Genomic DNA, 12631 nt, shown 5'->3' on the forward strand with positions numbered 1-12631 from the left:
TCCCAGTATCAGATTTGATTAATCAGAAATGTTATTACAAAAGCAGTACAATGAATTTTTAATGATTTAGGTCTACCTCCCAAAAGGGGAAGTGACTAAGTATTTGAATTGAACAAGTATCAAATGCTTTAACAGTTTAATAGAACAGTTCAATTTTACTCTAAATTATTAGTTTAATGTCAATCTTTATTTTGATGACAAGATATTTTGGACCCAGTCTGCAAACCCGAAAGTACAACTTTGCAAAAAGACTAGGAAAAACAAAAGACAACTACACTGTCATGGTGAAGACAGGGTAGAATATAACAAAGAATAAACAGCTGCTACAACACAGTGTAAACCTCTGCTAATTTCAACCCACCACCTAGAAAAGCTCACCTTGTACCATAATCTGTTAAATTTGGTAAGGCAAAAGAATTATGCCAGAGGTCAACAAGTAAAATTAACACTTTTATTCTTTAAGTCCAACAGAGAACATTAAAACAACAGTTACTTACAACTCCTTTCTCTTAAACCCTATCTTTTACCTCCCACTGTACATTACTGGTCCGATAAATTCCCTCTTAAAATTTATGGCAAAATCAATTTCAAATCCAGGTACAATCTTCAGATGTCAAATTGTCTCCGCAGATTTCTCTTAGACAGAGTTTGATGTTCTACTGCACAAAATTTCTTATAGATAGGCACCTTTCAGAGAGCTGTTCTGCTAGCAGTCTGTTTGTTGGTGGCTTGGCAGTTCTCCCCCTAACTGTTCAAAATGTTTGGGTTTTTTAAACCCCAAAACATCAGATCATTTCATTGGTTTGATATCATCAAAAGCCTAAATTCAAATTCAATTGGAGTTTGGTACCTTGGGACATAATTTAAACTAATTGGACGAATTTGAATTTGTTGTGTACCATGGCAACTCAGCTGTACTGTTGGTTTCAGTCAAATGTTACACTTTAAATTCTTTCAGCATATTCTGTGCCTCTCTAATTCCGCGCCAGCTTCCAGTCTCTCAAAAGGTATACCTAAACCTTCATAACACAGCTCTTACAGCAAGATAATACAAAATAACTGCATGCGAGAAATAAGTTACGAGGAGCATCTTACCCAGTTATTGTGTGCATTATTGGACAGTGAGTTCAAGATCACCATTCCCAAAAAAACTGGCTATGTCTCACCAATGTGGCCTTCATCAGCAGACATGTGATGAAGAGGCTTTTGGAACCACAATTGGAACCAAAACAGAATCAAGTATGTGCACAAAACATTGTTTCAACCAAAGATTTCTTCACTTTGCTAAATACAAACATCAGTAAGACGACAGAAAACCGAGGAAAATCCAAGTAAATGTTATTCTTCATATTACCAGTTCCAAAAAAAATGACATACCCTATATTCTTGGCAACTCCGTCTTACCTTGTAACCTCGGTTTACATCAGTTAACTGCCAGATATCATTTGGAATTCTCATACGTTGATATTCATCATTTAAATTAATGACTTTCCAGCCCATTGTTCTCTCATATTCAGTCTTCTTAGGTGTATATGAAAATGCATAGAGGTCATCATACTTCACTGAAATACAGGAGTGTATTCAATTGTTCAGTAAGTCTACAAAACACTTGTGAGAAATAAAATGACAAAAATTACCCATAAATTCACACACTTGTTCCAAGCAATATCACTACTTTGTCAAACATAGAAGTACTTGTGGAGCAGTGGTAGGGTCCCCATCTCTAGACCAGAAGTTTACAGCCCAAGTCCCACATGCCTCTTACATTAAAAAAAAGAGGTTGACTGAAAATATCAAAGTAGTGATTTTGTTTAAAGACAATTACATCAAATTTGATTTGACTCCGTAGATACAATATTCAATGATAAAACTGCAATATGGCAGAAGCAAAATTCTAACTAGGAATCATGATTATAACAACACCAGGTTAGAGTCCAACAGGTTTAATTGGAAGCCCACTAGCTTTCAGAGCAACGCTCCTTCATCAGGTGGTACCTGATGGTCACACTAATGAAGTAGTGTCGCTCCGAAAGCTAGTGTGCTTCCAATTAAACCTGTTGGACTATAACCTGGTGTGTGATTTTTAGCTTTGTACACCCCAGTCCAACACCAGCATCTCCAAATCATGATTATAACAAGCATAGAATCACCCAAGAATTCCAGGAACCAGTGCCATCATCGACTACTGCTGTAAGATTTTTAAACGCATCAGATCCTTTCCTACATGGCAAGTTCAAGATAACCAGTTTTGGTATTGCACAAAGCAGAACTGAAACAGTTTTTAGTATCGAGAATTAGTAGAAAATCGGTCTAAAGCAATATTAGGCTGCTCGTGTACACCATCTAGTGGTTGGCTTCAGAGCAACATTGGTGGAAGAACAGGTGCGATTAACTCAGCTTGCTCTGAGGAAGGGTCACTCAACCCAAAATGTTACTAGATTAGTCTCCACCTGCTGAGCTTTTACAGCAATCCCTATTTTTGTTTGAGTTACAGTTCTTTCAGTTTTTAATTTGTTAACTGAGCTGACCATCCGATGAATCAGAAGAGCTGGTTATAACTTAACAGGATTGGGATGAATATCCTTGTGGGGAAAATTTGCAACTGCTGTTAATAATAGTGGCAGTGGGGAATGGGGATTCAACTGACTCGTCAAGGAATCAGGGATGCAAACAGATTTCAGATAAAAAAAACGAAAAAAAGCTTGTTATAGGAGGTGGAAAAACTGAGTGAAAATGGAAAACAAAAACAAGTTCTGGAATCAACCAGGTTAAATTTAGAGAATAATGCAAAAAAGGCAGAATTATAAACATATTCTGAAGGCACAGAGCATTCATAACAATATAGGTGAATCGAAGGCATTGAGAAGTAAAAGTGTACATAATTGCTATTATACAGGAGACATAGCTGAAGGGTGACCAAAATGGGGAACTAATATTAAAGGATATTCAAGCAAAAAAAAACAAAGGGGGGTGGGTTAGTGCTGACAATAAAAGGCAATAACAGGTTAACAAAGAAAGAGGATTGTCAATTGGAATAATAGATGTATATTTGCTTGAATGTAATTTTAAAAAGCAAGGGGCAGTAAACAGTGAAATAGTGGTGCATATAGCAAGGGAAATTCTATAATCGTGTGACTTCAACTTTAAATAGACTGGGTAAATCTATGAATAACAATATTATAGAGGAAGAACTCTCACATGTATTCAAGTCAGTTTTCCAAAGTAATATGTTGAAGACCAAAATCGAGCACATATTATTTAAGATTCACTTTTATTCAATGAGAAAAGCCTGAATAATAACTTTGTTGCAAGAAAATATTTCAGAAATAGTCACTATCTTATAAAAATGTAGAATACATCAGGAGTAGGCAATTCAGTCCTTGGAGTCTGATCCATCATTCAATATGATCATGGCCAATCATCCGACTCAGTACCCTGCTCCCACTTTTTTCACATGCCCTTTGATCCCCTTAGTTGTTAGATCTACATCTAACTCTTTCTAGAAAAGATTCAATGCTTTGGCCTCAACCACTTTCTGTGGTAAAGAATTCCACAGACTCACCACACTCAAAGACATTTCTCCTCATCTGTCTTAAATGGCTTACCTTATATCCTTAGACTGTGACCTCTGGTGCTGAACTTCTTGGTCACTGAAAACTTCCTTCCTGCATTTACCCTAACTAGTCTTGTTAGAACTTCATAGGTTTCTTTAACATCCTTTTTCTTGCAAACAACAGTAAATATAATCCTAACCAATCTAATCTCTCTTCATGCATCAGTCCTACTATCTCAGGAATGCTACTAGTAAGTTTTCATTGCACTCCCTCCATTATCAGAACATTCTTCCTTGGATAAGGAGACCAAAACTGCACACAATAGTCCAGGTCCGGTCTCACCAATGCCCTATACTATTGTAGCAAGCTATCCCTGCTCCCGTACTTGAATCCTGCCACTATGAAGGCCAATATGCCATTTGCCACCTTCACCACCTGTTGCACCAAGATTTGATAGAAGTTTTCACTAAAGTTTTGAAAATACATAGTTCAGTTGTAAAACAAGGATTTTAAATCCATCAAAAGCAATTATAAAAACTATGAAGAGGAAAATGGTTGTAATTAATTAAAAGCAAGCATTTAAAAAGGTTTGACACATAGAAAATGGCTGTCTAGTAAATAATGAATAGATTTTTCAAAAAAAAAGTGATGTTAAAGAAACCAGATAAGAGAAAATGATGGCTAGCCAATAAAGAAAATTAACAAAGAAGGCAGCTTATAAAGTTGCCAAGCAAGTTGGCTGCCTGAAGATTGGAGAAATATAACAAAGGAGGATCAAGAAATTGATGGAGAATAACATATGAACATAAAATGGCAAGAAATATAAAAATAGATGACAAAAACTTCTAGAGCCTTGTTAAAAGGAAAAGATGAGCAAATACCATTAGGCTTGAGAAACAAACTGACCATGTACATGTTTTTACAGTGGAAGACATAGCTGGTCTCCTAGAAATAATTAACATCCCAGCAAGAATGTGGAACTGAAAGAATTTCATATTGGCACAAAAGTAGTATTGGAGAAATTAACTGGACCAAAAATTGACATTTCCCCAGGACTCAGTCTTACAAAAGATGGCTACAGAAATACTGGATAGATTGTTTTTTAGAATTTTGAAGTGTGATTACCAATGAGCCTGCAGATTGGAAGGCTGCAAATGTAGCCTCCTTGTTCAAGAAAAGAGGGAGACAGCAAACAGGAAACAGGAAACTTAATCAGATATCAAGAGTAGGAAAACTACTAGATTTTAAAAAGGACATGATACCTTTAGGAAATGGTTGTTTAATTGGACATAGTCAACATGGATTTATAAAAGATAGGATCATGTTTGACAAACCCAATAGGTTTTTAAAGAAAAAAAATGTTTGTTTTAACAAACTTGAAACAGTGGATGTAGGTATTTAGATTTTCAAACTGGAGAATATGTTCTTAAAAAAGCATGAGAATGGAAGTAATATATTATCATGGATGAAGACTGGCAATAAGCAGAAAGCAGAAACTAATGAATCACTCAGGTCGGTAGGCTATGACCAATACCACAAGACCATAGATGTTTTCAATCTATATTAATGATTCAGATGCGGAGGCCAATTGTAATATGCCCGAGTTTATAGATAATATAAAAGCTAAATGGTGATGAAAGTTGAGGAGGATGCTTTGATAAGAGGAAGAAATGCAAATAATGTGAACTGAGATAAGAAAAGTACATCTTCACTCAGGTGGTGAATCTTCTGATTTTTTTTTACTGGAGTTGGCTATGAAAACTAAGTCATTAACAAGTTCAAAACAGAGACTGATAGCGTTCTAATTGCTAATGACATCAAGAAAATACAGGACAAGGCAGATATCTAGCCATGACCGAGAATGGCAAACTAGATGCAATTTGTTGAATGGCTTAATTTTAATGGACCTATGCTGTAACAACAAGATTACTCCCATTTTCTCTGGAAACTACTGGTACTGTTCAGAATTTTGAATGTTTCAGTGATATGGATGCAAAGTCTCTCCAAACTCAGTTGACACGACTCAAACTGGTATACATAGGACAATACCAACTTAAATTGGTGAGACCCGAATTAACTGACTGGTCCAAGATATGCAATGAAAATGAGTTAACCTACTTAATCACTCAACTTTAAGTGACACTTTGGTAGAGTTGTACAACACAACCAACTGCTTTTCACACCTAAAAACTACTTCACAGCATTGGCCAAAAGGTCACCTTCCTGCAATGTAAAGGTGCAGTCAAGTTGAAATTTTCATTGTACATCGAGTCATACAGCACATTAGCAGACCTTTCTTCAGTCCAACCAGTCTATGCCGAACATAATCCCAAACCAAACTAGCCCCACCTGCTTGGTCCTGGTCCATACCCCTCCAAACCTTTCCTATTCAAGTATCTATCCAAATGTCTTTTAGACGCTATAATCGTACCTACACTCACCACTTTCTCAGGAAAATCATTCCACACACGAACCATTGTGTTAAAACGTTGCCCCTCCACGTATTTTTTTTAAAAATCTTTCTCTTCTCATCTTAAAAAATGCCACCTAATCTTGAAACCCCTTACCCTAGGGAAAATACCTTGCCATTCATTTTATCTATACCCTTCAATCTTATAAGCCTCTATAAAGGTCGCCTCTCAACCTATGCTCCAGTAAAAATAAAAGACCCACCCTATCTGGCTTTTTTATAATTCAAATTTTCGATACCCAGCAATATCTTGGGAAATCTCTTCTGAACCCTCTCTAGCTCAATAATATCCTTCCTTTAACAAGGCAACCAGAACAGGACACTGTAATCTAGAAGAGGTCTCACCAAAGTCCAGTACAGCCTCAACATGACATCCCAATTCTGATACTGAAAGGACTGAGCAATAAAGGCAAGCTTGGTAAATGTCTATTTAATCACTGTCTATATATGATGCAAACTTCAAAGAATTATGTACATGCACCTCTAGGTCCCGCTGTTCTATGAAACTATATAAGGCTCTATGCCCCATTCACAAAGGACAAAGGAAAATTTTTTCAATATTTCTTGAAATAGACATTTTTGATATGGTTGTTGCAAATGTGATTCTGAATTTATTGTTGCCTACGGATTGAAACTTTTGCCTGGATCCTTTTTAAGCTTAACTACTCATTACTCACTTGATGCAAGTTGGCTATAAGACATTAAGAATAGTCACGTAAGATCGTGACTATATTTTAATTGAAATTTGTTTCAGGTCAAAGCTACGACTTTCCATAACTGTCCAGCTTAAAAGTAACAAGTAAATCTAACATTTGTAGTGCCATACTAAACAAAGTAAATTGAACAGATGAGTCAATAATTAACTTTTTTATAAGATATCTATCAACTAGCAAGAACTCAGCAAAATTAAATTCAATAACTTAATGTTTTGAGATCTTTATCAACATGCATACCTGGTCGTGAGAGCTTGAGCAGGGAGTTGAAAATGTCATGACAGTCCCTTTCTCTTGGAATGATGAAGTGAATGACACGAAAATTCTTGCACTGAATTACTAATGGACACCCAACTGCTGTCAGAGAAAGTTTTTCTACTACAGCAATGTGATGATGCATTATCTAAAAAACAACCATATAAACACATTTTAAAACATCAAATATGCAATTAATATTTGCTAAATTAAAAACTTAAGAACTTCAGATGCAGGCAAACAGATGAACAGAAATTGCTGGGAAAACTCAGCACGTCTGGCAGCATCTGTGGAGACAAGGCAGAATTAACATTTCAGGGCAAGTGATTCTTCTTCAAAACTGTCACTGCACACAACTCGGCTCTACTGCCTTACAAACAGGACTGCCTGGAGAGATCCTCTAGCCTCACAGAATACGTCCCTTCCTACCTCAACTATTTTCTCCCCTTGTCCCATCCCTTCCCACTTTATGCCAGTTTCACAAATTCCAGTTCTCTGGTTCCAGCCACCAACCATTTACAATGGATGTGCAATCTATCACACTCCAATTGGCTGAGCTTGTCCTCACTTTCAGCATCTCCTTTAATTCCTTCCACTTTCTTCAGATCAAAACGAGTGACATTCGCCCCAGTTATACCTGCCTCTGTGGTGTAAGTAGAACACTGTTTTTGTTCCAGTCCTACTCTGCCCCGCACCCACAATTCCAATACAATGACAGAGTTCTCAAGGAGGGTCACAGCACTAGAAATGTTAATTCTGCTTTCTCTCCACAGATGCAGCCAGACCTGCTGGAGTTTTCTAGCAATTTCTGTTTTTGCTAACTATCTGGGAGTGGAGAAGAAACAAAAAAATAAAAGTAGCTAAAGTGACCACTGTATAAATTAGATTTGTGTAGGAAAATATGCTAGGATGCAGATAAGTAAGATCATCATTGATGATTCCAGTTAAAGAATTAAAATATCATGGCCCTTAAACATTCTGCCATTAAATAACTTTATTGAAGTTTGTAAAAGACTAGGTCAGTAGGAAATACCCCTTGAGTGTTTGTGTTGTATTTAAATTCATGATTTCTGCAAACTAACACTAATCAATTTTCAAATATTCTCCAAAAATTTGATTCTTCCAAATTACTGCATCCTTAAGTATCTTTTTAAAGGAATTAAAAAGAAATTCCCAAACATTAAAAGGCAATGATGTACATATTTAAAGTATCTGCTAGAATTCATAAAATTTTATTCTAGAAAAATAAAAGCACCCCAAAACAACTTATACAGACACTTAACTGGCAAGCCCTCTAATATGACTATACTAACAGAACAGAAAAATCTAAATAAGACTTGGATTTTTGCGTCAAGGGAAATCTTATAATTCAAGATCTTCAGAACCTAAGCCAGTAAGGAACATAAGTACTCATAACATTGAAAACCACAAAAATTTAAAATCGAAAAATATAAATTGGAGAGGGATAGGACACTTAGAAATCTACTGACTGACAGGATATGACAAATGGTATTCCTCATGGACGTGGACATGCTTATCATTGATACATCAACTCTTCTCACCTTTATTTCAGTTGCAGAAATAGAATCTTGAGCATACAAGTTTACAAATTACATTAAGACAAAGGACAGACAGATGAAGTGAATGCACAAACTGTGGTAGAAAGAAAGAAGGTAATAAAACATAAGATCACCTACTTCAGTTCCAAGATAGAAAACAACATTTTAGCAGCAAAGACAAGAAGCTGCAAAAGGTTCAAAGCAATCTGGGTGTCCATGCACACAACTCATTAAATCAGCACACAAATGCAAAAATACATCAAAAGGGCTGAAGAAAAGTTGTCTTTTTATTTTCAAATCATTTGAAGTAAAATAGCAAAACATCAAGCACTACAAAATCTAGATGCAATCAGGGCTTAATCAGGAGAATGTGCAGCTTTAGACACCAAAAAAGAAGAAAGAATACAGTCTCAGAAACAGACCCTTCAGTCCAACTAGTCCATGCCTATTATGTTCCTAAACTAAATTAGTCCCAGCTGCCTGCATTTGGCCCACCTCCCTCCAAACTTTCCTGTTATTATGTACTTATCCAAATGGCTTCTAAACACCGTAAACCCTGTATCCACCACTTCTGCTGGCAGTTCATTCCACATACGAACCACAAATAAAAATGTCCCTCACCCTTTTTAAAATCTTTCTCCTATCACCTTAAAAATTCTTCCCTACTTTTAAGCCTCCTACCCTAGGGAAAAGGCCTTTGCTATTCACCTTATCTATACTCATGATTTTATAAGCCTTTATGAAGGTCACCCTTCAATCTTCTATGTTCAATCCCCAGTTAAAAACATCTCAGCCTAACTAATCTATTTTTATAACTCAAACCCTCTAATTTTTTCTAACTCTCTCCAGTTTAATAATACCCTTCCAAGAACACACACATTAACTTTGGAGAAGAAACAATGCAGACTCATCTTAACTTTATGCAGCTTAAAGAAGGTTGCAAAAACTTGTCAGTATTCACTTGAACCTAGATTTGGTAGAATTGTATAATTGGGGTGAGAAGATGGTGGCATTCAATTAATAAACTTGTCATATAAAAAGTTAGACACAAGGTGAGGGGGAAAAGTTTACAAAGGGACCCAAGATGCAACTTTTTCACAGAGTAACGAGAATATGGAATGAGCTGCCAGAGGAAGTGGTACAGGTTGATCCAATTACAAGATTTAAAAGGCATCTGCATGGGCACATGCATAGGAAGGGGTTGGATTGATAATGGGCCAAATGCTGGCAAATGGGACCAGATTAATTTAGGATATCTGGTCAACAGGGACAAGTTGGACTGAAGGGTCTGTTTCCATGCTGTACAACTCTCACTAAATGGTGACCGTGAAATTACCAACTGTTGGATAAACTCATTTGCTTCACTAAATTACCTCCAAAGTACGAAATCTGCCATTCATGCCTAGTCAATGTTATCCAGACCCACAGCAACATGGCTCTGAACTGTTCTGAAATCATCCTGGAAGTCACTCAGGACAAAGGCAATTAAGGATAGATAACAAATGCTGGTCTTGCCAGTAGTAGCGGATATTCTTAGATGGGATGCAGATTTTAAAAAAAAAATTGAAAAAAAGGGAATTGACTTAGTCGAGATAGAGAAGGGAATTCCTTGGCTGAAGGAACCCAAACAAAACAGAACAATGTTCAAATCAGAGCTAGAATGTAAGCGTAATCAGTAAATACTTTCTGATAGAAATGGGACGGGAAATTTGAACATTCCATTCAAGATGATAATGGCTGTGGGGGCAATTGAAATTTTTAAGACCAACAGTAAAAAAGAATTAGTAGCAATGATAGGTAAGCAGTACTCAAGTAGAAATCAATAGACACTGTAGAGGAAAATAGATTTGAAACTCTGAATAGTCTATTCTGGTTCTTAAGTTCCCAAATGAGCCAATAAATAAACCACAACCTCTGTACTTCAAAATTATATTAACAATACCTCAAATATGGGTAAAGTGCACACACAAAGGTGGAATTTTAACCTTATAGAAAGGAAGCAATGGCATACTGACAAATTTGCTAGATTAGTAATCCAGAACTTTAGTTGCATTTGAATCCCAACCATGGCAGATGGCATAATTTTAATTCCATTAAACAAATTGGAACAAAAAGCTACTGATAGTGGCCATGTAACCATTGTCTGTTTTCTTATGAAAACCCATCTGGTTCAATCATGTCCTTTATGGAAATCTCCCATCCTTACTGGTCTGACCTAAACTGACTGAACACCTCAATGTTGACTCTTAAGTGCCCTCAAGGTAAGTAGGTATAGCTTATAAAAATGCCAGAATAACGAAAGGATCTGCTGAACTCTATTTCAGTTAATCTACCCTGAGATTTGTTGAACCTTCAATATACCAGGATTTAGTTTAGAGACATGACAATTGTTACAAGTCAAGGAGGACCAGGAGGCCAAAGCATTGAATAGCAGGAGCTTTATCAAGGAAGTCACAATCAGATCAAGCATAATTTTATTTCATGTTGGAACTGGCTGAAGCAGCTGACTGGCTACTTGTAATAGTAATTCTTATATTCTCTGCTAAGACATGGTATTAATAATTATAACATTAAACACAATTAAACATGAGATTTTAAAAAGCTTTCTCTGCAAAACTGTAATCGTATTTGAGAAATTTAAAGGGGTGGGCACTAAATCAGATCTAGAAATAGATTCTTAAATATTTTGGCTTAGACTATGTTCAAACGTTGTCAGTGGAAAGGCAGCAGTGTAACTATGTATCCCGAATACACAATTTTCTGGCCTCTGCTAGCTAATCCAGCAGTTTAAAGTTAGTAGGATAGGGATATTAGGGAACTTGGTCTCTATGCCTATTACAATCCATCTGAAGTACTGTTGTAGATGATTTCTGTGCTGCCATGAAAGTCAAAAAGAATTTTTGTATTTTTAATTTTGTATCATCCCAAACCAGTCAGTTATTTAATCAATTTGATAGGCTTCTTGCCCATTGATAATTGAGTCTCACATTTTCCCAATGTTAGCTTAACGTATCATTGGGAAAAATGTTTGAACAGTTTTTCAAGGAGTGATGATACTTTAAATGTCCTGGTACAATCAGGCAAAGTCAACACAGTTTGGTGTTGGAAAAATAGGGTGAATAAAGGACAACCAGTAAACATAGCTTATTTGTATTTCCAAAGGCAGTTAATAAGGTGCCAATTTGAGATTTGAGTATGAAAGTGCTGTTTTCATCTAGAAATCACTGCATGAGCATGTATTCCAAACTTGCAGCATGCTCAGGTCATATGTTCTAGCATACACTTTTCACCCTTCTAAAATTGCAATCATTTAGCATATTTGTGAACGTACAAGTACATACCCAAATTTCTTTAGGACCACTAGTAGTTGACTCCCGATAAATTAGGTGGGTTGTAGTAAGATGCAAAGTTCCAGTAGTTGACTTGTTACTGCTAAACCGATCTAAACATTTTACCTGCTCCACCTGTAAGAATGATGTAAGAAACAATGAGAAATTGAGCAGGCAGTATGGTAACAGTGTTAAGCATCAGATGGTCACCTTAATTTAGTATAAATTGGACCACATTACTCAAATTGTTAACATGTATACTAAGTGGAATGGGTGGGAAATATGGCAGAAAGAAGAAATTATTAGTTACAAGAATCACAGAGTGGATGAGATCTAGGAAAAGGAAAGAGAACAGAAGGATGTACAAAACAACTCATGAGGGGTTTGGAGAGAGATAAATGAGATATCTTCTTCTGCACCTTCCAGATTTGAAAGTTTCCAGTGTTTTCCTTATTATGCTGAAAAGCCCCATTTTATTTCATTTCAAGACAAAACCAGTGTCATTTTAGTGAAAATGTCTTCAGTCATGTAATATTAAAATCCAATGCATGACATCCAGTTGTTTTTCCTTTCTTAAACATTTCAGACATGTCCAAGGAAAAGGTCGAGGACACTATCCTGAGGAACTCCTGTCAAGATGTACAAAATTAAACAGGCCGTATATAACAAAGTTGAGGCTTTCGTACACTGCGTAAATAGGAATGAGTACTTAAGAACAGAGCACTGCTTCCCTCACAGCTGGCAGAACTTG

At 36.3% G+C, this 12631-nt stretch overlaps 1 protein-coding gene across 1 annotated transcript in view; it reads right to left on the reverse strand.

Moving 5' to 3' along the window:
- mtmr6 (myotubularin related protein 6) overlaps positions 1-12631 on the reverse strand; it is a 44585-nt gene that overhangs the window by 20563 nt on the left and 11391 nt on the right. The window contains exons 2-4 of the mRNA XM_060826102.1: positions 11893-12015; positions 6978-7140; positions 1405-1562 (exon numbers count right to left, since the gene is read on the reverse strand). Coding sequence (XP_060682085.1) covers positions 1405-1562; positions 6978-7140; positions 11893-12015 — 444 coding nt within the window. The remainder of the gene's footprint in view (positions 1-1404; positions 1563-6977; positions 7141-11892; positions 12016-12631) is intronic.

This window comes from Hemiscyllium ocellatum, chromosome 6 (genome assembly GCF_020745735.1).
Source record: "Hemiscyllium ocellatum isolate sHemOce1 chromosome 6, sHemOce1.pat.X.cur, whole genome shotgun sequence".
In the NCBI taxonomy this organism is placed as follows: domain Eukaryota; kingdom Metazoa; phylum Chordata; class Chondrichthyes; order Orectolobiformes; family Hemiscylliidae; genus Hemiscyllium; species Hemiscyllium ocellatum.